This window comes from Pantherophis guttatus, chromosome 1 (genome assembly GCF_059756535.1).
Source record: "Pantherophis guttatus breed Tessera chromosome 1, ASM5975653v1, whole genome shotgun sequence".
NCBI classification, from domain to species: Eukaryota; Metazoa; Chordata; class Lepidosauria; order Squamata; family Colubridae; genus Pantherophis; species Pantherophis guttatus.
In genome coordinates this window covers 152,894,678-152,921,345 of record NC_142063.1, presented here as the reverse complement: position 1 = coordinate 152,921,345, position 26,668 = coordinate 152,894,678, and the positions used below count along the sequence as shown (strand labels likewise).

The following is a 26,668-nucleotide window of genomic DNA, read 5'->3' as shown; positions in this document are numbered from 1 at the left end:
ATATTTGCTTTAGAACTCCAAAATTACATGAAAAGGAAAGCCAATTTTTCAACAATACATATGTTTAAAAGAGTTGTATTAATTATCTGGATTCAATTAATCTAAGGCTCCTTGCTCAGGCCCATACTGAATAATCACAGAATTGGATTTGAAGCTGAATGCTATAACATCGAAATTGCTACTAGCTGGGCCACAATGAATAATTAAGTTTTTTAAAAAAATAAATATTTTCTGTAGAATTGGAGAACCGTGGCTTTCCAGAAATTCCAACTCAGCAAAGCCAACAATAAGAAATTCTTTTGGGGAGGGGGGGGAGAAAGGAGAAATATATGTGCCTGGGAAATGTTTTTCATTCCCAAACTGTGTTACAATTGTGTATTTACTCCTGTTCAGTTTTAATAATATGCTCACCCAATGCTACAAGATAAAATCCTCAGAATTTATTGCCATTATGTAAGCTCTTTCAATACAACCTGTTTTACAAAAAAAAAGGTCAAAAGTTTCATCTTCCTGTTTTTGAGCTATGTCCAATATTATGAGGTTTCCTTTTGACTTCTTCACAATACTTTTGACAGTGGGCTTATAAAGCAAAGCAACAGAGGCTAGGTTTAGGTAAAAGGGCAGTAGCTCAACAGAAAGATCTGCATACAGGCAGATTTAAAAATGAGGCTGAATTTACAAATTGTGTTCTGAAGTTTTTAATAAAAGAGCTCTAGTTTGAAGATCTTTATACTGCTAAAATGTACAACTTGGACAAAAGTAAATACTTTTACCCCTCACAATGTATTACCAAAATTCTAATTCTTGCAAAGTACAAGAAAAAAAGTTTTCATATACTACAAGCATGAATTACTTGCTCATTTCTAAGAGAAGCAAATTTGTGGGGGGGAAAGTAAGCAAGGTAGCCTACTGAAGTCAGATTACACCTTTTCTTTAAAAAATCCTCAATTTTGGCAGCGGACACCTGCATATCCTACCTTGATAGTTCCTTTTTATTATTCTTTTTTTTTTTTAAATATAAGCAGTTCCTTCCCCTTTCTCTACCCTACACCAAGCCCTTTGTAAAAATCTGGACTCTTAAGTCACCTTCCGTATATTTACAAGAACTCTGACAACAAAATACAAACTAGCATGAAAGTAATGATAGTTTGCATATACTCTTGTTGAATAAATATATCAAGCCCAATCCAATCAATCAGTTGAAGTTATGATGATTCAGACACAGCCGTATCTGTGACCAAGGGTGCTGGCTTTTCATTGAAGGAAGTTATCCCATCTCCTCTGTCTTCAGGAGACAATGCCTTGACAGTGGAAGCATTAGAAGCAGCAGTAGTAACCATGGGGGGAGGAACAGCCGTATCCAGAATGTGTGCAGAGGTTTGTTCCACATTTACAGTCGTGCCAGGATTCACAGGGAAGCTTGTTGTGATGGGAACAGAAGACAACAGATCCGTAGGCAGAGTGGGTATCTCATTGACCAATGGGAACTTGGCAAGGAATTCTGGTGATAGAGGTGCAATCCCAGACAGGTTGACTGGAGGCAAGGAAGGAAGTGGTGGCAATCCTAAGAACATCAGAAGACAAAAACGAGCTTGCAGTCTACTTGCGTAAGTCATTAGCCTACAGAGTTATGTCATTTGTAAAGAGCAATTTTACACTGCATCTGCGTATTGCAAGGAAGATGGTAGGGATATATACAAAGAACCTAAGAGAAGAGGCTTTCCATAAGAGTCCCTACAGATGTGTATCCTGAGCAAGATCTTTCTACTACAGAGATTAATTTTCTGGAGGGTCACACATTTTGCAGTTCCATTTCCTCTTAAAATAATAAATGGAAGTGTGATAGCTAATATACTAATTATTTCATTAGGGTTAAGATTGGGCACGAAATAAGCTTTTAATCGTTTAATCCATCTATGATATGAAATATTGAGAGGACCTTCCAACTTAATTTTTTTTAAAAAAACATTTCATTGGAACAAACAGTAAAACAACTTTCTGCCATCAATTTGCTTTGTGTGAGCAAGAAGCAAAAATGTTATTACTTTATTAAAAGTTCCTCATGACTCTTAAAGGATCATGGCCACCACTTAAGGACCCCTTGTTGCCTATAGAGATTGCCAGGTCTCGTATTAATCAGAACACATCAAAGCTTTAAGACTGCTGTTAACTTCTTATGGCACAGGTATTTCGTATGAGAATCCTCCCCTCCCCTTCAGAAAAATCACATTCCTTTATGCAGCTTATAGAGTCCAAATGAATAAACAACCATTAGCCAAAAACATGCAGACAAACTAAAGGGCATATGATTCTGTTTTCACGGTCCTCTGAATTCTGTCCTATCCAATATCTATTCATGAAGATTTCAGAAAAATGACTTGAATATAAAAAATCAATTTATATGCCAGGGTTCATAGAGCTTTTTGCATTTTTATGCAGTAAATGTAGAACTGTACTTTACATTTACATAGGAAGCTTTTTATTTCACAGTAATATTGTACCACTGACAATAATGCATCAAAAAGATTTAACATTACTTTCTATTCTCAAGTATGCCAATGAAATATGACATGATGGTTGTTGTTTAGTTGATGCCAAATCTAGTTTTAATTTTTAGCACACAACAGCATCCTGATTAGCAGGTGAAGTGGCACTCCAAAAAGAATAAGAACAGAAACTAAATTTAACTTAAAATAATTTAAATTTAAATCTAATTAACACAAAATTAAAATAAAGAAACAGTTAATCTCCATCTATTTATTTCCCTTCTCTGTATCAGTTATATTATGGCAGTAATTTTTGGAAGAATCTAGGGACACAAATTGTAATAATGTACAGTAGTGTTGGGACTGCAAGAAAAATAAGGGAAAGCGTTCTCCTTTCGTAGGATTCTCTATAGGATTTCAGGGGCTTTTCTTCACCTGAATGGGGTCTAAATGTTATGATACCGAATTAAACTGGGCTACAGGCAAATATATGGAAGCCTTACTTATTATAAGCTTAAGATAATTTAGTGGTTACATAAAGTCATGTGCAACAGGGCTGAACTAAAATCATTAGGCAGAGTTATTAGGTGTCAGTTCAGAAATTTATCAAAACATACCAGGCTGCCCAATGTCTATTAATCCAGGACCAGGAATTAAATGCGGACCAGGTAAATTCAAGTTAGGGATGTTCCCCAGGTTGGGAAGTCCAGCAGGTAAAGCCATCAATCCTAATAAAAATAAGATGCTAAATTTCAGAAGTTCATATTACTTGCAGAAGCAGAAAAAAAAAAAGTGACAAAGGCATTTATTGGAAGAACACTTTGAGTCTTTTCTAACAATCACAATATGGTGAAGAGAGAACATTAGACACATGGATATCCAGAAGATATCCTTGGCCGTGTGTATCACTTCAAGGAATGGGCGTAGATGGAAATAGCCAGCATGTACTTCCTTCCCTCACATAATGTATTAAGAAGCAATCTATTTACAAGAGAGACAGCTATATACAGTGAGTGCCATTTTTCTCATCATCATTGGCATCCTTCAGTCTCAAAAGACTATGGTATCGTGCTCTGGAAAGAAGTCCTAAAACAGCATCTAGTGTGACTAAAAAGGACAATTCAAGAGTGGCAATCCCTTCCACACTGAGGGCAGATGCATTCTGTCCCCTACAAAGCCCTCAGAGGGAGACTCAGAGGTCTCCCTCTGAGGCCACAGCTGCAATTTTTCTATAATCCTTTGTATTATATACCTTTAAGAAATCTTTTCAGAGAACGGTTCTTCTATGATTTTCAAAAATGTATATGAATACTGTCCCAAATGTTACTGATGGACAAGGAGCAAAGGTCTTGTTACTCATAAACTGCAAAATATTTCCAAGTCTTATAGGTTTCATTGCTACACCAGTACAGTTCTTTCCCTTTCAGAGTTCCCAGTTCCCATTTCTATTTATTTTTGTCATGTTAGGACACAAGGCCACCTATGTCTTTTTTGTATATTTGGAATAGTCCTCATATAAGAACGCTTTTCAGTTATATATATTTTTCCTTCAAATTGTAAGTTCTAACCTGCACTAATTTGCTGAGACCATACATTTGATTTCAAAGGCAGACACAAGACTGCACAAAGATACTCAGTCCAAAACTGTTAAAACATCCTCATCCAGTCTGGACCACTGTGGAGGTAATCCAATCACGCAAGGTCTTTAGTGCTAACCTTGAGGTAAAGAGTCATTATACTTATTTTTTAATTGTTTTTATCTTGTATGAACTCATGTTTTAAACAAACTTCACAAAGAGCTTGAGTTGAAAAAGAGAGCTGCTATTAAAAATTCATTTCATGTCAGATTCTCTTTTAGGGCTCATGTAAACAAAATATCAAGTGAATTGCCCACTAAATAGACTATGGAAGATTTTATTTAAAAAATTCTTAAATTAAGATTATCTTGGTTCTGGTATACTCATATCATTTTTGTGTATTTGCATATGTGTGCGTATGTTTGCCTTCAAATAAGTGTTGACTCCTGACAACTGCTTGGATTGCCCCTGCAGTTTTCATGGCAAGATTTTTTGCAAGTGGTTTATCACTGCCTCCTTCTTAAGATTGAGAAGGACTAACTAGTCCAAAATCACCCAACTGGCTTTGTGCCTAAGGTGGGACTAGAACTCATGGTCTCCCAGTTTCTAGCCTGGTGCCTTAACCACTACACCAAACTGGCTCTCTCTATTCATATAATATGAAATGAAAATGCATCTTTTTTACATTCTAATTTATAGTATCTATAAAAAGATGGATGGTTTTCAATTAATTGAAATAGTATATTTAGCCACACCACATATTAATTGAAATAAAATTATCATAATTTTTTGGCTAGCACTTCTTGTTCTCAGAACTAGTTCTGAGTTCTCTTCGGTATAAGCAAATGTAATATATCTAAAACTACATTCTTGGAGCGGCATCTGAAAATTAACCAACGATACAGCATGAGTCAAATTTAAAAAAAAAATCTACCCAGATACTGTAGTGAATGAAAGAAAAAATTCACAGACTATTTTCTACAGGGGTTACAGAAAGTCTACGCCCTCCTGTTAAAATGCCAGGTTTTTGAAATGTAAACAAATCAGATCAAGATAAATCACTTCAGAATATTAAAGGTGGGAAAAGTTCTGATGTGATTTATCTTGGTCTGATTTTTTTTTACATCTCAAAAAACTGGCATTTTAATAGGGGTGTGTGTGTGTAGACTTTTTATATCCACTGTTTTTGAAAACACCCTTTTCACTATTACATACAAAAATGTTCATCGACATTTATATCTCATACCTGGTAACGGAGGTGCTGAGTTAATTGGAGGAAGAGATTGATTTGCTTGAGGAGGCAATAATGGTACTGTAGGAACACCTAATGAAAAATCAAGCCATATTATCTTTCAAATGCTATTTTGAACATATCCAGCAAAATGTCTGACCTAGCCCAACCCATCTACCTTAAAAGTAGCCTTTAGGTTTTCTAGCAAAAATCTTTATTATTAACCACTTTCAATTTTTTTTAAGATGGAGATGTCAAGTCCTTTTGTGTCAGAGCATGTCCCTTAATGTTGAAAATAAATTTGTGCTATTGTTTTGTAACTTTATTCTAAAATGAAAATAGGAATGAATGAATGAATGAATGAATGAATGAATGAATGAACCCGAGTAATCTAAAATGAAATGATTTGGGAGGAAACCATATTCATCTTCTCGTACTTCCTTAGATTTAAAGTGTTCAAGACAACTAGGAAAAGCGTTCATGCAAAAACGAATCCAATGTTATGAGCTTGAAATCTGCATTTGGAGAACTCTGCTTCAGTGCTTGTGTGTTTTGAGAAATATCATTTTGTGGGTTCCACCTGTTCCAAGCAATGCAACTGGACTGTTTTGTGGCTTGTTATTGCTTTGTAAGAGAAAATAGGAATTTGCTGTAAGCCCCTATTCCCTTGTTTTATCTCAAGGTGACAAAGGTAGGTGAGATACAGCCAATGCTTGCTGCTGATCACCTACCATATATAAAATTTGGCCAAAGAGATGATTTTTAAAATTTTCTAAAACATTAAAAATGTAGAAAAATATTGGACAGAAAATAAAACCTAATTAGTGTTTTGGATGCATTAGAGAACTCTCATATTTGCTCATTTGTTCTCCTTAATGAAAAACCTTGTGCTGCAAATGCGTGGAGTTCCAGAGTGTATCCCACCCCCTCAGAATCAAATTACTGCAGATTCATAAGACTAGCAATAAACAACCACCACCACCACAACAACAAAACACAGAAGAAAGATGGCAGAATTCTATTTATAGAAACTGAGATTTTAACATCTGGTCTTCAAGACAACATCTTCAAGAGTCAGACCCTTCTCCACCCAGCCCTCCAGTAATGTTCCATTTGGTAGCTATACAGCACATTACTGTACATGGCACGTAAGTTAAATAGACTGTCACTCACCCGATATAATTACATTTAGAAAACAGAACACTGGTATTAGAATTACACAAAAGACAAACCTGTACTGAGCACGTTAGGGACAGCAGGAGTCGTGTTAATGGAAAGACCAGCCAAGCCTTGTTCTACTCCTGTAGTTCCAGGTGGTAGTGAAGAAGGGGGATTAACTGAAGACAATTGCACCTAATTAAAAAGATCACTTGTTTTATCAGAGAGCTGCTGCTTTGTAAGATGTTACAAGAAATAAATGCTTAGAAAAGAACATACCATATTTTTCGGATTATAAAACGCACCAAGTATAAGACGCACCAAGATTTCGAAGAGGAAAACAAGAAAAAAAAATAGTTTTTGGCCTCTGCGCATCCGGTTTTTGCCCTCCCTGGCTCCCAGGAGCATGCTGCAGTCCTCCCAAACCTTCTGCGCGTCCCATTTTTGCCAAAAATGGGCCTGTTTTTGGCAAAAACGGGATGCACGAGGCGGGGTTTTGGGAGGCCAAAAATGGCTGTATTTGGTGTATAAGACGCACCAACATTTCCAACCTCTTTAAGGGGGGAAAAAAGTGGGTCTTATATTCCGAAAAGTAAAGTACATATCGGAATAATACGTTACAAAACAGGAATATTATTCCACCAGAAGTGGTTCGGAGAGTCACACTGTAGGCTGCAAAAGAAAAGGATGACAACTTACTTCTGTGAAGCCATCTTTGAGCGGACTAATAGGTGTACTAGACAACTGCCCAGGAAGAGAAATTTTCTTTCCTTCTTCAAAAGGACGAGTAGGTATTCGATGCAGGTATCCATAGCCAATGCCACAACCTAGGCTTTAAATATAAAGAAAGAAAAAAACGAGATTAACCTTAAATATGTTCACAATTATCCCATGCCAATGAATTGTCTTTGAGGAATTGTACGGACAGAATTTAAACAATATCCTTAAATAGCCATACTACATTTATGAATTTAATAGCAGCACGTGCATGGTATTGAAAATATCAACTTTAATTCATTTTTAAGGATTGTGCTCACTTCCAAAAATTACACATCTCTAGAGCAATTATAAACTATTGCCACCAAGACACATAAAGACTCTAAAAAAATAACTAGAAACATTTGAATGGTTGGCCATATAAAATCCCATGGCCTAAAGTATCTAATGAACAACTCCATAGCCTTCCCTCCCTCAGAATAAAGCTTTTCAAGGACCCCCGATAGTTACATAATTATACAGAAATCCCATGGGAATTTCATGGGAATATAGAGGTATGTCTCTTTCATTTGTCAATTTGCCTTAATAAGAAGTGCTCAACTTACTACCATAATTGAGACTGGAGTTATGGCTGTAGGCTGTGCTGGTTGTTAAATGTGTTAACCATGTGACCACATTGGATTTTATTTTTGTGGTGGTTAAACAAATGCTGCAGCTGTTAAATGAACTCATTCTTTGCAATCGGTATTATTTGCTGAAACCGGAAGTAAATGCCGAAAACCACCATAAATAGTAGTCATCTGATTGTGGGACTTTGAAAATGTCCATAAATGCAGGCCCAAAGTGTGATCACAGACCAGGAGTGGGAGAGGGGGGGAACTATTGAGACTTTAAATCCAGATCATAATCACTATTTTTGGGTCTATCATAACTTTGAATGGTTGCTAAGTGACCAGTTATAAGTGAAGGATCACCTTGCATACTATTCTCTTTTCAGCTAAATAGGAACAGAATGAAGAACTTTATTTCTCATGATATAAAGGTAAAGGTAAAGGTTCCCCTCGCACATATGTGCTAGTCGTTCCCGACTCTAGGGGGCAGTGCTCATCTCCATTTCAAAGCCGAAGAGCCAGCGCTGTCCGAAGATGTCTCCGTGGTTATGTGGCCAGCATGACTAAACACCAAAGGTGCATGGAACGCTGTTACCTTCCCACCAAAGGTGGTCCCTATTTTTCTACTTGCATTTTTTTACATGCTTTCGAACTGCTAGGTTGGGAGATGCTGGGACAAGTAACATGAGCTCACGCCGTTACGTGGCACTAGGGATTCGAACCGCTGAACTGCCACTGAGCACTGCGTCCCTATTCTCATGATATAGGGACATATTAATACACTATGAATTTGAAGTGGGTCATTAAAAACTTAATTAAAAATCTACAAGTCACATGGAAAATTATACAGCCAAAAGAAATCAGTAGCCCCATAGAATTGACATTTATTTTCTAAATTAATTGAAACCTAGATGAAATACAGTATTCATAATATACAGAATTACAGTATTCACTCAACATGAAAATTTAAAGCCTGTTTTCAGTAAAAGGGGATGAACAAAATCTTGCAGTTATGTGAGTTGAGTTTTGACATGAATTTTACCCTAAGAAGTTTTATTGTAAAACAGAATCACACTAGCAAATTATTCCTCATACATTCTGTCTGTTCAAAATGCAAATGGAGTTCATGGGTGAACAATAAATATCTTAAAATACTTAACATAAATTAAATCTATGAAAAATATTTACACTGTCATTGCATCTGCCCAGTTTGGTACAAATCTGACTGTGTGGAAACAACCCAGAAACAGTACCAAAATGATGAGTTTAATCACATTTCATATCTCTTTGAACAAAATCAACTTACCTTCCCTCTCCACCCCATGCAGTATTTGGGGTAATAACGACTTCTCGGCAATTATCAGTATCAGTGTTGTATACATAAAGTTTTAATGGTTTGCTTTCGTGTGTTTCAATGAGAGAGAATAAATCTTCAGACTAAGGAAAAAACATATTTAGTTAACACTTCAATTAATTTTAATCAACAATATTTTATTTATTTTATTTTAATGTTCTGAAATTCAGAATGAGCTGAATTTCTCATTTTAGCAGATGACAACATTCATTAGTTTGTTTCTACCGATAAGAAAAAATAAAAAATGCATGTACGCACAAATTCTAAAATAACCTTTCCTTGCTGTTTTTACTTTTTTTTCTGCTCATCTTTAAATTATTAATAAAATTAATAATAATAAATATTAATTTCTAAGTTATGTATGACTACTCAAAAAGAAAGCTCAACAATTCTTATCACAAAACCAATTGCAAATAATTATGAGCAATCTGAGTTCAGTCTAAAATGGTCAGAATCTTGATTTTTTTAAAATAAATGAAATAACATATTTACCTCATTCATGACAGTATCTGCCCCAATGATGTAGTCACTATGAGGTCTAAGACCTGCAATTGCAGCAGGAGAATTTGGTTCAACTTCCTAATTACAAGACATAATTTTTTTTTAAAAAAAGTAAATACCTTAATCAGACCAAGAAAAGTACAAAAGATAGATAAAAAATTAAAAACTCTCTAAAATCAAGTTAACTGCTGATGACTACATGGTCACATGCACACTGTAAGAAGAGACTGGACAGCCATTTGTCTGAAATGGTATAGGACTATTGTTGAGCAGGGGTTTGGACTAAAAGACCTCCAAAGATCTCTTCCAACTCTGTTAGTGTTAATTTATACTTGGTGGGAGAGAAGAAAAGGAAGGGGGGGCTTGAGAAGAAAAAGAGAGAAAATGATACTCCAGGTGTCAGTATGATTAAGAATTGCTCCACACTTTTGCCCCATAACCACTAAAATATTTTTTCAGTTTACTTAACAAATTAAATGCACTTCAGGAAAAAAAAAAGACAGTCTTCAAAATAGAGAAGTTGTTGAAAATGTGCATATACAGGTATGTACCAAAAAGTATTTGCACATTGATTACTGTTTTGGAGACAAAGTAATATAAGTAACAATGCATTAAATGTATTGCGATGTTGGTGAATGTTATCTCTTCCTTGTTTTTAAAAAAATATTCACCAAAAACATATGGAAAAGCTTTATTTCTAGATATGCAACAAACTCTATGATAGCCATCACACTTTTTTTATTGATAGCGATTTTAATTTAATGAAGAAAGTGCAGTAAAGAGATATATGCAACTAATTGTTTTTTTTCTACGCCATTTTGGGTGAATTCCTATTGGAAGCACATAGCCAAAAGGAAGTTAAAACTGGAAGATTCTTCACACAGAATCTTTTTGTTCTCTAATAAAAAAATAAAAAATAAAAATAGAGCTTCTACTTACCAGCACATGCCACACGTTCTCATTGGCGCCATCAAAGCTGCAAAATCGAATACTCACGCCCAGCAAGCCCTGCCCTCCCCACATGTTGCTGGGGGTTACGGATGTCTCTCGGAGCTCCAGGGTCTTGCTGCTATAGACCAGCATCTTAACAGGCTTTTCCACATTGGCTTTCAACAGGTCCTTCAGCGTGTCATTGTCTTTATTCTAAGGAAGGTATAAAGATAAAAATTCGCTAAACTCATTGGCAGTTATGCTCACGCTATGGCAATGTATCAGCATTTCAAAGTATTTGATGGAAAAACATTTTGAATAGGACGTTTTGCGCACTCCTAGCATTAAACCTATGCCTTTCCTAACGCACCAAACTTTCATTTTCTTACAAGAAAATGGGCCTGCTCTTATAATTTTAATCATTCTCTCTTCTTCTAAAAATTATTTGTTCCTCATAACAAACCATATATACCATATACTAACTTTCCCTCAGCATCTGCATTTAGACTGGATGACACCAATCAACAATAAATTAACGATACCCCAACTGACCCCCCGGCTGAAAAAATCAGTCAGTTTTTAAAAACTTTCTGAAAAACCAAGATGGTTTTTTTTTTTTTGCCAACTACACTTAATATGTACCTCAACCACCCATATACATTTCACAGCTGAAATGGAGAAGCCAGGGATTTCATACAGTACAGGTAGTCTTTGACTTACAACAGTTCATTTAGTGACTGTTCAAAGTTACAACGGCACTGAAAAAAGTGACCGATGACTGTTTTTCACAGTTACACCTTTGTAGCAGCTGCATGATCATATGATCAAAATTCAGATGCTTGACAACTCTTTCATATTTATGATGGTTGCTGTGTCTCAAGGTCATGTGGTCACCTTTGGCAATCTTTTGACAAGCAAAGTCAATGGGGAAGCCAGATTCACTTAACAACCCGGTTACTAACTAAGTAACCACAGTAATTCACTTAGCAACTGTGGCAAATGGGGCAAAACTCACACAACCAATGTCTCACTTAACAACTGAAATTTGGGGCTCAATTGTGGTCATAAATTGAGGACTACCTGTATTTCAAAAGGCATGGAAAACCCAGGTATCATAATCTTGTCTTCTCTGGACTCATAAAATCAGGATCCAATCTGGGTCGGCCACCGGGACCAGAGGTTTAGTCTTCCGAGCTTTCAGACTCGTGCTGAAGCCCATCCTCAGTGAACTTCTTGTGTTTCTTTGAAAAAAAGTTCCCTGACTGGTTCCAGTACCAGTCCGAAAACTTGGAAGACTAAATCTCTAGTCCCAGTAACCAACCCAGATTGGATGTTGCAACATTATCCTGGGACATGTATATTTATTTGCCTTCATTTGTCATATAATCAATTTATATAATAGTTACCAAGATAGGAATTAAACCAAGAAAACAACCTATTTATTCTTTCATCAACAACCCATCAGTAGGAATTTTGAATCAAAGGAATCTATGCCTGGAACAATGTGTTTCCTTTCGCAAACTAAACTTCCCAGAGGAAACAGATTTGCTTGTACAAGCAGGTCTCAAATTATTTTTTTATAAATCAGGAGCTCTTTTCAACTGGGAAAAATTTATTACCTTCCCTCCCCAGGCATAACTACATAATACTGGATTGTGAAGTTATAAATCTGGATTTATGTTTTCAGGTACCCACCCGTAAGTTTTAATTTGGGGATTCACTTACCAGCCTGGAACTATTAATAGAAACAATAAAATCAAAGAATGGCTCCAATCCAGCTCTATGTCCTGGTGAATTTTCTTGCACCTAAAACATAAATACATGGAAAATAATAATAATCAAAAGTAGCAACTGCAGCATCATGGGAAACATTAATAAAAACCATAAAAGTTTGTCATTAATTCAAGCCAACGGTATACTTACAGGAGAAACAAACTTTTAGAGAGTCAAACCAATTTAAAAAGACAAATATATGCCACCTCTTGGAAATAACAGATAACAAGTCCTGTTATCAAGACACTAACTGTGGACGTATCTTAGGAAATCCAGTTGTCACATAGGCAATTGCAATTTAAGGGCTGCAGTCTCTGAGATGAGGTTTCAATAACTTTCCAGTTTCTGATTGTGTGAGTCTTTTCTCAAAATATACAAGTCAACCTCTGCACAAAACGATCTATTACCATGAATTCACCTATGAATTTGTTTTGAACACAGCTACATTACACATGGTAAGAAGTATTAGTTATTCTCTTTTTTTAAAATAAGAACAAGATTATAGCTATGAAATAAACAGTTAATAGCACAGAAAGCTAGAGTTCCTAATAAAATAGTAAAATGTATTTAAAAAAATGATAAATGGCAAAGATGTAGATCATATTTTAAATATCACAGTTAAGAGTAATAATAGCTCAAAAGGAAATTCCATTAACAGGTTAGCGAAACAGCTTAGAGCCAAACCAAGATTGACAGAACAAAAACAAATTTGCAGACATTAGGACTGCAGTTTTTGGATTTGAAGCAAAAATCTGTTCCAGAGAATAGATGAAAAGGGAGCATCTTTCTGTGACTCATTAAATTGGTTCCATCTTGTATCAAGATTGTATAGCTGCCTTGCATAGCTGCACCGCAACCCCAGGAAACAACACCTTTGGTTTAAGGAGTTGCAGACAGTTGCTATGTATCTTTGCATTCTCTATTACACTACACAACACCTATTTCTGGTGATTACTGGAGATCAGGTTCTTTTCAATGTACATTACTTGAGGAAGATAGCTTAAACAAGAAATCTGTAAGGTGTTAAAATCAGCAGAAAACTATAATTAAAAAAAATGTTGAGGAAAAAATAACGACTGCTTTCTTCCTTTTCAGTTAAACATGAGGAAAGTTTGAGACCTTTCTGAAGTCCTGAAGTCTAATAACTAAAGATGTTTTTTTATGTCGTTAATTAATAATATTTATATACAGGCTGTCTACCAATTTCTTTGGGGATATCATTTAGTCTCTTTTGTGGTTATTTTGCTGGAACTGTATTTCATCACAATCATAAAGCCATGGAACCCCAAATTTCAGTTACTAAGCAAGACAGCTGTTAAGTGAGTAGTGTCCCATTTTACAATCTTTTACCTATATACATTACAGGAGTCCTTGATTTACAAACATTCATTTAGTGATCGTTCAAAGTTACAGTGGCACTGAAAAAAGTTTTCACACTTACAACTCTGTGATGCAGAATCCTCACGGTCACGTGATCAAAATTCGGATATTTGATGGGCGGTACGTAGGGGAAGCTCGTTTCACTTAACAGTTGTGTTACTAACTTAACAACTTCAGTGATTTGCTTAACAACTGTGGCAAAAAAGGTCATAAAATGGGGCAACATTCACTTAACAAATGTCTTGCTTAGCAACAGAAATTTTGGGCTCAATTATCATCATAAGTCAAGGACTATCATATACCTCTCCTCTGCAAGCTGCATGGGTTGCCAGTCTGCTTCTGGGTCCAATTCCAGGCGCTGGCTTTGATTTTTAAAGCCCTTCATGGCCATGAGCCTGGGTTAGCTGAGGGACTGGCTTTCCCAGATTACACCTGCCTGCCCTGTCAGGCCTAACAGAGAAGCTGTGCTGCAGGTCCCGTCTGCCAGGGAACTTCGTCTGGTGGATGAAGTCCCAGGAGGTGGGCCTTCTTTGCCACATCACCCACCTTGATCTTCTCCTCCCTGGAAGATTAGTTCCATCCTTTTCAATATTCTCCAAGTCCTTCAAGACCTGGCTATGTTATTATGTCTGGGGAATCCCAGAGGATTGAGGACATTTTGTGATGGCTTCCATATTCCGGTTGTTATCAACCTCTCCTATAGTTAAGTGTTTTATAGTTAAGTTCTGTATGTACACGTCCCAGAATCACTTTCAGAGAATTGGATGGCTATTGAAAAACGATAGATAGATAACATATGTATACAAAATCTGCAATATATATACGTGTGTGTGTGTGTGTGTGTGTGTGTTCTGTTTTATATATATAATGCTACATAACTGTCAAGCCTTACTTTACAATAACATGTATTAATCATCTATTTTAATGTTTGCTAAAATTGGTATTCAGACAATTCCCTACATCCCTTATATGTAACTGCTCTAATTTACAGATATATTTGGAAACAAAGGGAAGTCTTCATGTTCTGTTTTTTAACCTGACCACAAATTGGTCTGATTACCAACAGTCTTATGGAAAGAATGCCTCGGACAAAAGGAAGGAAGGAAGGAAGGAACCATTAAACAAGACTGCTCAGCTGCATTCTGCCACTAGGCAGCCCATTAACACCTATTAAACTTTGAGAAGGACCATGTATTTTAAAATTTATTTTAAAATATTGTATTTTGTTTATTATTGCCTATATACTGTTTATGAGTTAGTTTGAGATTATTGATATACAGGTAGTCCTCAACTTACAAAAGTTTATTTAGTGACCATTCAAAGTTACAATGGCACTGAAAAAAGTGACTTATGATCTTTTTCACAGTTAAATTGTTGTAGCTTTTGCATGGGTCACATAATCAAGATTCAGATGCTTGACAACTGATCCATATTTATGATAGTTGCAGTGTCCTGAGGTAACTTTGTGCAACCCTCTGACAAGCAAAGTCAATGGGGAATCTTAACAGTGGTCTTTCTAACTGAACAACTGCAGTGATTCACTTAAGAATTGTGGCAAGAAAGGTGTAAAATGGGGCAAAACCCACTTAACTGCCTCCCTTAGCAACAGAAATTTTGGGGTCAACTCTAGTCATAAATTGAGGACCACCTGTACTGAACAGCAGGATTATCATCCTGCTCTAGGCAAAGTTTTGGAGAAGAGTTAATTAACTTCTCATCTTCTAAAACTGCTGTCTTATAAAGCACACATAACACATAAAATTTGATTTAATATACAATTTCTAATATTATTTAAACCACAAATATGTGACCTGATGGCCTGCAATTATAAGAATACATGAGAGGAAAGAATCTGGACATACTTGGTCTTCATCTGATAAATTCTAATTGGCAGAATAGTGGTACAAGAACTGACCTGGATTAATAAAATGTGATTGGAAAGTTTTACAGATATGATTTCATAGATGCTACTAATAACTAACACTGATTGATTCAAATAGCTTACATGGACTCATTTGTAAGTCAATTTTCTTATTTTAGAATTTTTAAAATTCCATAATCATCTAAAATTTAAACTACTGTGGATATCACCTTCAACCCAAAAAGCTTAAGAAGAGTTTTTGATAAGAAAGCCTAAAACTGGCAATCAGTTTATCAACTACAAAATGCTGAAGGCAGATTTTTTTGATAGTTCAGCAGAGAGATAATGTAATAAAACATTTCAACATACAGTCTGCATTAAAGGCTAAGCTTCAGTTCCCTCCATTAAAATCGACTGAGCTTTTTTTCTTTTTAATTGGCTACCACAAGATTCCACCGAAGTATTCAGAAACAACGTTCTTTTTCAGAGAAAAAGCTCTAAGTAAATTGATCCAACTGTTACAAGAAAATAAATCACCTACACTGAGGAGTCTCAGAGCACACAGCTACATATATTTGATTGTTTTAGGGTACTGTACTACCATTCATTCTAGCAGAGTTCTAACCAAATAGACCATAAGAATGCAAAAAAACAAACAACACCCCCCCCCCCAATAATCTAGATCAGGGGTGTCAATCCGGGGCTGGATTCAACCCACAAGGTGCTTAGATCTGGCCTGTGAGACCGCCCTGGAAACAGCGAAGGAGTGGCCTGCGGTTGCAAGAGACCATCACAGCCGAAAATGGAGCTTGTGAGGGTTGTATGCAGCCATCCCGAGCTCCATTTTTGCTGGCAGAGGGTTGCAGGAGGCCATCCCAGCTGAAAACGGACCTTGACATTTTTGTGGCAGAGCGCTTGGATCACCACAGGTGCCCACAGCACGAGTGACGTTGCGCTGTCCACCCCTACCCCAGCCACACCCACTCTGCCCCCCCCGGTCAAACACAAACCTGATGCGGCCCTAAATGAAATCGAGTTTGACACCCCTGATCTAGATTATCTTATTGCCAAAATTCAATCTTAAAAAGGTTATTTAACATGCAAGTAATTTTAGGTAACAATACTTTTCTACAGTAAGTAATATGGTAAGTTCATAAGTGCATAATTTATTACTATATGAACCATGACAATCTCAGTTTGCTTTCCAAATATATTTGCAGAAATGTGTATAATTACTTTATTCTGTAGTTAAAGGTCATATAAAGCATACAGTAATGCAAATATATTCTCTGCTTATTTTTACCTTACCCAGTAGAAACACTGCCATATCCACATTCATGCCTTAGATAACCTCTAGTTATCTATGAGAAGTTTCATCACTTTGTTCAGAAGCAAACAAAGAAGATGGAATGTGCTACCAAGGAACTTTACAAGGACAGCAAATACTTACTTTTTTAAAAAAATCCCTTGTAAATCTCTGATTTAGTTCTCCATTAACATAATTGCTATTAGATGTACTAAAGAGTTCAAATTTCCCTGAGGTTATGTGTCTCTTTGGGGTCTTAAAGCACACAGAATTTATTCTAAATTACTGCCTGAGGCAAAAAGTGTCTTTTAAAAGAACGCTAACATGCAAGTTATATTGCAAAAGTTAAAAAAGACAAAAATGTTAACAAAAATTAGTTTAACATCCACACAGGCAAAGAACTAATAGATTCTGTATAAAAGCTTGTAAAGTAAATTGTTTAACCAATCTCACATTTTTATTTTGGTCATAGATTAATTAGCAGATCTTTCCAAAATATATGTGGGAATGAACTACATTTTATTTCAATTAGCTGATGTATCTTCAGCATGATTTCCCCAGCCCTGTGGAATGAACTGCCTCCGGAAGTGTGTAAGATCTCCGACCTCCGGGTATTTCGCTGTGCACTCAAGACCCTGTTGTTCCGCCAGGCCGGGCTATCAACGTAATAATTTTAAATTGGATGTTTTAAATTTCTGGGGTTTTAAATTGAGCCAAATTATTCAATAATTTTAAATTATTTTAATTGATGTTTGTCTTGTGCTTTTAATAGGCTGTACACCGCCCTGAGTCCTTCGGGAGAAGTGCGGTATAGAAATAAAATTATTCTTATTCTTATATATTCTTAATCTAACATTTATTTAATTCACATCTCCTCTCTGACAGATACTTATATATACACCCAACAATACTGTTTTATGTATAAACCTGGTATAATGCTGTTTTCTCTTGCATACTGTAGTATATTCTTGTATCCAACATATTTATTCATGTTATATTTTCCACAATAAATTTACATAGGTGAAACACTGCTTTTTAAAGTTTTCTGTCACATTCTGGAGATCTGCATATCTATGTCAAATAAGGAGTATATGAGTCTGACTTTCCTCTTTTTATGGGTTCTTGGCTCCAAGTTCTACTGATCTGAAGTCACTAGATCCAGGGTCAGATTTAGGATAAGTAATGTCAAAAGTTTCGTATTCCACTAGTTATTAACTTCATTGTATGATCCCATTTGCTTCATTGACCTGTAACTAAGTATTTTTCCTGATTTTTAAAAAATATTTAATTTGTTAATATTCTGATATAAATTAAACTGTCGCAATGGTGCTTCCTCTGCCACATTGCTTTCTTAGTGACAATAGGAATGTCATAAACCATGTTCAGGCATTTGCTTGAAAGGAGAGAACTTTTTTTTTTTTATTGCAAAAGTTTTACAATTACATTTTCACCCCTTTTCTCCCCCACCCCCCCCAAACTTCCCAACCTCCCTAACCCTCCCTAACCCTCCCCTCCCCCCAGACTTCCCTATAATATACTCATACTCATAAAGAACCCTAATATCACACTTATATATAAACTTAAACCCCTCCCTCCCCTATATAATTTTTCTCTTTACCTCATTACATTAAAAAAATTCTACTACATTATTTTCAAATAAAAGCTATTTGATACTTTCTAGTTTGATATTTGTTCTGAACATATTCTATCCACCTTTTCCATTCCCATTCATAAGTCTCTTGTGAACAATCTTTTAAATATGCTGAAATCTTCGCCATCTCTGCAAAACTGGCCATCTTCAAAGTCCATTCCTCGATAGTGGGCAAAGCTTCATTCTTCCAGTATTTACCTATCAACAATCTTGCTGCTGTTATCATATACAATATCAATTTTGTTTCACCCAATGTAAAACCCTTAACTATACCCAATAAAAACAGTTGTGGAGAAAATTGAATTTTTTTCTTCAAAACATTCTGCATGACCCACCAAATTTTTATCCAAAAAGCCTTAACTTTCCTACAGGTCCACCAAACATGATAATACGTAGCATCCAAACATTCACATCTCCAACATTTTGGCTGAACATTAGGGTACATACATGACAACTTTTTGGGATCTAAATGCCATCTATAAAACATTTTATAGAAATTTTCCCTCAGGTTCTGCGACTGTGTAAATTTAACATTCTGAACCCAAATTTTTTCCCATGTTTCCAACATCACTGGTTCTTCGAAATTTTGTGCCCACTTAATCATACAGTCTTTAACTAATTCAGTTTCTGAGTCCCTTTCTAGCAAAACATTATAAAGCCTTTTGATATGCATTGGACCTTTCTCTCTTATATGTCTAACCAATTCTTCCTCGTGCAACATAATACCAGTTTTTTGGTCCTCTTTCCATCTCAATTGTAATTGATTATATTGTAACCAAGTTAAATTAATCCCTTCGTCCAACAGTGTCTGCAATGTCTTCAGCTGCCATCTGCCCGCATCTGTAAAAAGAACCTCTTTATATAAAAAACCCCCGAGTGACATTATATTTGTATTCCACAAAGTATGACCAAGATCCAGCCATAGCGGTATTTTATAATCCCATTTGAGTCGGTGCTTCTTCCAAACTCTCATCAAAGAATCTCTAAGTATATGACTTTTAAATACTTTATCTACTTTGTCGTCGTAAAATAAGTAAGCATGCCATCCAAATTCGAGATCAAAACTTTCTGCATTCAATATTCCAGTCTTTTTCCTTCCAAACCAATCACTTGTTAAAGTTAAAGCTGCTGCATCATAATATAGCTGTAGGTTTGGAAGTTTAAGACCTCCTCTTTCTGGAACATCTTGCATAATTTTCAATTTCACTCTCGGCTTCTTCTCGTTCCAGACAAACTTATTCACTCCAGATTGCCAAACTTTCAATTGTTTATCACTTTTAAGCACCGGAATCGACTTCCGGTTTCCCTGTCTTCGGCGACGGCGGCGCCCTTTGAAACTCCGCCAGCCCCGCCGCCCGTAGAGCCGCTCCGAGACGAGGAAGCGGCTCGAAAACTTCTAAATCCATAGGATTGAAGAAGGAGAGATCGCAGGGCACAGGTTGAGCCCCTGTAACCCCCCAGGGAAGCTTCTGGGGAGAGAACAGGCGTGGCTCCCTCCCAACCTGCTGAAACTCCGGGCGACGTGGGACGATTCTGCCTTTGCAGAACAAGCCGGCTGCAGGAAACTTAAAGCGAAAGAACCAGCTTTAACCAATAGTGAAACTACCTGAATCCTGAATCTTGGAAACGCAAGTATCAGCGCTTTGTTGACTTTTCAATCTGAGAAAACGCGAATGAGTGAAAGTGCTTAGAAAAAACATGGCGTTTAGCCTCAGAGTTAACGAGCCAGCGAGTGTGGATTGGTGAAGTTATTTTGCTTTGTTACAAAGTTTCCAAGTTGCTACAAAGTTGCTTTGCTTGTTATAAGAGAAACAATTGGAAAATTTCTCCCTTTCAAAATTTGACTTTGACTTTGCTTTACTTCAACCTTTATTTGATCAAATCTGGGGGACTTTTTTAGAAGTCTTTGTGCAGGAGGGAAAGGAAAAGGAACTTCCCTCTTTAGAAAAACTAGATCACGTGGCAGGATGGCTTCAAAGAAGCAGGAAGGGAAGGCAACAGGGGGGGGATCCCCCACACATAAACATGAAACGCAACTTCCCCCTGCTCAGCAGTTACAGACCCAGAAAAAAGAATTTGATGTGGGAGATTTAAAAGAATTTATTTCTAAAACTTTGGATGATAAATTTCAAAAATCTCAACAGGAGATAGATGATAAACTTCAAAAATCACATCAGGGGATTGATGACAAACTTCAAAAATCACACCAGGAATTTATGCAGGAAATTAATGAAGTTAAAGATATGGTGAAACAGAATCAAAACAAGGTGACCAAAAAAATATCAGAAGTGGCATCTGGCCTGGCAGAATTTATTGGGAAAGTAGATTTTAAAGTTGAAGAATTTAAATCAGAAGTTAATGTTAAGATGAAAGACAATGATTATAAAATTGCTGATGTTGACAATAAAATGCAGAGAATTGAAGACGAGATTGTTATGATACAATTCAGGGCAATGGAGTTTGCTATACGGATTCGAGGAATTCGAGAGGAGGAAAGACAGGATTTGAGACAAGTCTGTTCTGAGGCCCTGGCTAAGATTTTACAAGTTAATCCAGATGTGGTTTTTCACAAAATAGACAAAATTTACAGAGTGAACTCTTGGGTGGCCAGACAAAGACAATTACCTAGAGATGTAGTCATATATTTTACAGACAGAGAAATAAGAAACGATATCCTGCAAAAATCTTTTTACACTTCAGTACAAGTGGGGGGCTCACGAATTGGAATTTATAAAGAATTACCTCCTAAAATGCTGAAAGCTAGAAAAGAATTTGGTTTTCTCGTTAAGGAATTGCAAAATTTACAGATACCTTTCCGGTGGGACGCACCAGTTGGCATAATTTTCAGATACAAGGGACAAAGATACCGTTTGAATACCGTGGAGAAGGCACAGTACTTCTACACTACTATTCTCAAGGAAAGAACACCATCCCCACGTACATCTACAGTTTTGGAGATTAAAGAGAGTGAAGAGAAGCAACCTCAACGAGAACTGCAAGAACAGTCTAAGCAGGAATTAGAAGAAGTGCAAGGTGCAGAAGGAGGTTTTCTGGATGAGCCCTTGCTGGAATCTTCTCCAATCTTGGACCCGGCTCGGATGATTGAAGTTAAGGATCAACGTATAACTCGAGCTCAAGCTAAGTTACTTAAACAAAAGCAACAACAACAACAGGAAAGACAAGACAAGGAGGCAGATAAGAGTACTGCACAAGAGATTGGAGCTATGGGAGGAGCGAGATTGAAGCTTTCGGATGACCTTCAATTATTTTGCTCTTTGCTTCAGAAAGAGGCTAATGATGCTTAAGTGTTTATCCTGGAATGTTAATGGGTTGAATTCAGCACAGAAAAGGAAGAAATTATTTACATATTTGAAACAATTTAATAATGATATAATTTGTTTACAAGAAACGCATATCACAACTCAAGATCAAAAATATTTGATAAACTCCAAACTAGGAACACATTTTATATCTTCAACTTCGCAAAAAAAGAATGGTGTGGTTATTTATGTAAATAAAAAGTTAACAGCTAAAGTTATAGAAACAGATGAAGATGGTAGGTTTGTAGCAATTGAATTGTCTATATCGAATGGCCAAATTCTTCTGATTGGGATTTATGCTCCCAATCAGCGAAAGGAGAGAACTTAAATAGATACTTTCATGGGGCTCCATGCAGTACTTTCTCATTGCTTTTCCTTATCTCCTTGGACTGACTCAAGAGGTCCAAAGGGAAGCTGTATTGTGTCTGAGTTTACCTGAATTAGATGGCTCCTATCCACGGCATTCAAAATACTGTTTATTTGGCCACAGGTTGTATGAACACTTTTAAACCTGCCTTCAAACAAGCACAAATATAATTTCCCTTGCAAGATCTAAACCCATAGGGAAAGAAAGATTATGCTGTATGGAAGACGTGGCGAATTCTGTCAGGTTCTGACCCTCATGTGAAGAACTGTGATATTCGTCAGATTTGAAACACAGCAAAACCTCCTAGCTTTCTTATTAAATGAAGCTAGTAAAGAGTACCTCTATTTAATGTTATGACTAGAATGCAAAAACAAGCAAACACACCAGAAATAAGGACTGAATTGTATGTCTCCAATTCATAATAGCAATTTATTACGCAGCCCTTAGAAATGTCAATACATAAGACCTGAAGTTATTGAACTATGTTGGAGAAAAACAGGATAATAAGAATGCAGCAAACTGATGGCAACTCATGCCCCATTTAGCCACTATTTCACTCAGCAGTATAACAATCTAACCAAGAAGGAACCTACAAATACTAGTTGGAAAATCCCACTGTGATTTCAAACAATAGTTTTTACTATATCGTATGACTTTACTGCCTAGTAGAAAAGTACTTTTTAATTGCGAATGTATTACAGCATTTCATATTGGGGAAACCCAGGAAAAGTATCTTCTATTACTATCAATTTCTGTGAAAAATAAATAAGGAAAAAAATCTCGGAGGAAGAAGTCAGATTGCCATAAATCCAATGCCTTTATATATGAGAGACCTTAATACATATCTAATGTTTTTTATTCAGTAAGAACTGCCTCATAGCTGCCTAAGGAGTCTACATCAATAGCTGACTTCCTAATCAATGGATATATAACATACGCTGCACTCTTCATCACTCCTAAGTGTTAAGTTGCCTGGTCATCAAAAAATTGCCCACTCTTAAACAGCTGCTTTCAAAATTATGAGTGTTGAACAAAGTTGATAAATTACAGACTTTAAGAAACATAAAATTTCAAACCAGCATGTAAAAGATAAACTCACTCTTGACCATATTGAAAATTTATTTATTATTCAATTAATATGGTCCCCATCCCACCTAAAAAATAACTTTTTTGGCACCTAAACAAATATTCTATATATTAAATACAATACATTCTGTTGTTTTACTGTATATTATTGTACTATATAACATTTTTTTCCATTACTTTCTAAATACTTATTGTTTTGGGTATATCAGAAAAAGGGTGACATATCAATGGCCTAAAAGAAGTATAATTAATATAGTTTCTATGACACAGTGGCATTACTTTTCATTTGTGTTACCTTTATTTCTTCAACAGTTAAAATACTAAGAGTATAAGTTATTTTCTATCTTGGAGCCATTTGGTGTAGTGGTTAAGGCACCAGGTTGGCAATTGGGAGACTGAGTTCTAATCCCACTTTAGGCATAAAGCCAGCTGGGTGACTTTGCATCACTGACTTTCTATTAGCCCTAGGAAGGAGGCAATGGTACTTCAGAAAAACCTTGCCAAGAAAACTGCAGGGGCCTATCCAGACAGTCTCCAAGAATCAGACATGACTGAATGAAAAAAAAAAAAAAAAGAGAGAGCTGTATATCAATGTAGACTAAAATGTTAAGGAAGCACTGCTACAAATCCAAACTCTAATTATGTTTATGGAGAAGTTAACACAAATCTCCTCTAGGGCTATATTGTTAAGTTTGGAATTAATCGAACTTGTAACTGACAACACGATTAGTCTTTCTGATATTTATGAGATCTTGAACAAAGTATTTCATATGTCTTGCCTAGAAATCCTTAAAATACAAATTACTGAACATCTTTACCTCTTGATGCTATTTATATGGAAAAAAGTTATTTGAATCAACTAAAGTTGTAATAACTCTGGAATCAGATGATGATGAAAGAAATGAACAAATCTCACTAATGTGAAAGTTTCGACATCCTGACAAGCTGCAATTTACTATTGTATTTTGTGGAATTCACTTGAAGAAAGTGCAACAAAATTGCTCAAACTGCATCATACACTTGCTTTAAAAAAATCAGGTATATTACTCAAAACAAGAACACTTCCACCAACCTATAACAGGACTAACATGAATCCCAAAGTGTAGGGAAGTTCCCAGAAATTATATGTTTTAGGGTATGTGAAGTTAAGACAACGGAGATCAATTCTCCACTTGCATCTGCTAACATGCTTCAATAGTGTAATGGCTTAACACGCATCAGTCATCTTAACTGCCAACTTGGCTTATTTCACAATTCTACCGGATTAAGTTTATTAGCTGATTATGCTTTGGAAGTTCATCTTACATTTTTAAATTAAACAATCACTTCTCCAAAAGCGGGAAAGACAGATTACATTTTATAGTGCAGAAGTGACAAGACACCCCCCCCCCGATTTTTCCACAGAAGAGATTCAGATATTGTACATCACATCTTGTTATATGCGATCATATTACATGCCATCATAATATATGTGGGTATGTGCATAATTTTGTCCTTATTTATTTTGTCGCGTTTGATACTAGTGTATTTTGCAGGTGGTGACCCTTTGAGAACTGTTACGCAACGAAATTTCATTTTAACGTATGCCGATCAGGGTACATTTCAAGTGACAACAAAGTTATTCCAAGTCTTGACTATTTGCAAAGGTTGATCGAGAAGCAGCAATGCAACTGTCGCACAGGATGGCTTGTTCCAGCATACCAGATCAATACCGTTGCTGGAAACCAAGGTCAGGGAGGCTTGCCCATCATGAGATAAGCTCGTGAAAACAGATCTCTGCACGAAACTGATGTCGCTCCCGGATCCAGGCAAAGATTTACTTGCCGAAACACATTCCCCCGGAGTCACTCAAGCCCACAGAGCCACTGGGAAGGTGAACGCGACTCCACGGCCATCCCATAAAGAACAAAAAAAAACCAGGCACTTCCTTCTCGGTTTCTCTTCCCTCCTTTTTAAGAGAGGCGCTAAGTAGCAAAACTAATTTCTGGAGGTGTTTTTTTTTGGGGGGGGAGGAAGGAAGATCAGACACTCATCCCCACGAATAATATTTCTGGATGAATTGATCCTCTAAATCCAGGTCATCAAACCCCCCCCCCACTCTTTCCACGGTAGGGCTTATAGTCTGGCAGGTCTTGGAAGTCACCCGTGGGACGTAGCCGTAGGGGCTGCTCCAAGAACTCCCGGCATTTCCCCGCATTCCTGCACTCTTCGCCTGCCGGGGGTGCTTTCTTCCTCCCCACCCCACCCCGCACCCCCCCCCGATCCGTGCACCGCCTTCCCACGTGCGCTGGTCCCCCCCCTTTTTTTTTCCACGGAGTCCCCCTCCTCTCACTCTCAAGACGTGGTAGCCTTCGGTGCCCCCGCCGGGTATCTCCACGCTCTGCGACGAGCCCATGGCTCAGGCCCAGCGGCGGACGACCAGGGTGCCGAGCGGTGGCAGCGGGCTTCTCCGGCGCGCAAACGGACGCGCGGCGCAACCGCCCCTCCCGCGCCAGCCAGCCAGCCAGCCAGCCAAGCCGACGTTGCCCCGCCGCACCAAAGACGTGGCACTCCGTCGGGCCGGGGGGGAGACGCTCGCTGCGCACGACGCTGGGATACGCCAAGGCCTCCGTGGCAGCAGCTTCCCTGACAGCGCCGCCTGCTGGACCCAGGGCGCGTGGGACGAAAAAGGGCGAGCCGGACGAAAGCGCTGCGGCGCATGCGTGCCGGGAGGACGCTCAGCAAAGTATTTTTTTTTTCTCCCCACCCCCCACCCCCCATCTCCACCCCGCCTTTGCTCGCGGTGCCTTCTGGGGTTTATAGAGAAAAGGCGGAAGGAGAATCAGCAGAAACGTGGGGCCTGCCTCGTAAGTGCTTCGACGGAGGCCCGCGAGGCACTAAACTGGTGATAACCGTCAGTAATGCGGTATCGCTTCGAGGGGCCTCGTGCTGCTCTCTGGCGGTGAAGAAGGGGAAGGACTTGTCGGGTCCAATGACCTCTTACCCACAGAGCACATTTTTGTGAGCCGCGTTCAAAGCCACGCACACCTAAGGCGACCTTTTGCAGGGCTTGGAACCTAAACAGGGTTGGGGGCCATTAGGAAATCCCAGGCTGTAGGCTAGACTTGAGATTGCTGAAAAAAACTCTCAGGAAAGAAAGCAATCTCCATACAGTGGCTAAGAAAACGATAGGTAGTCCTTGACTTACAACAGTTTATTTAGTGACTGTTCAAAGTTACAGTGGCACTGAAAAAAAATAACACAATGGTTTTTCACATGTTGCAGTTTCTCCATGGTCACATGATCAATATTCAGACACTTTGCAATTGACACATTTATGACGGTAATAGTGTCCTGGGGTCATGTGGTCATGTGCGATC

At 37.4% G+C, this 26,668-nt stretch overlaps 1 protein-coding gene across 1 annotated transcript; it reads right to left on the bottom strand.

Annotated features, from left to right (window-relative positions):
- Window positions 1–418: 418 nt before the first annotated feature.
- GORASP2 (golgi reassembly stacking protein 2) lies at window positions 419–26,132 on the bottom strand. Its single transcript, XM_034427249.3, has 10 exons — window positions 25,642–26,132; window positions 12,291–12,371; window positions 10,575–10,778; window positions 9,627–9,713; window positions 9,087–9,217; window positions 7,152–7,284; window positions 6,527–6,647; window positions 5,310–5,387; window positions 3,104–3,214; window positions 419–1,564 (listed from the first exon to the last, which is right to left on the bottom strand). The coding sequence occupies exons 1-10, from the start codon at window positions 25,702–25,704 to the stop codon at window positions 1,206–1,208; spliced, it is 1,368 nt and encodes a 455-aa protein (XP_034283140.2). The 5' UTR covers window positions 25,705–26,132; the 3' UTR covers window positions 419–1,205.
- Between the last annotated feature and the right edge of the window lie 536 nt (window positions 26,133–26,668).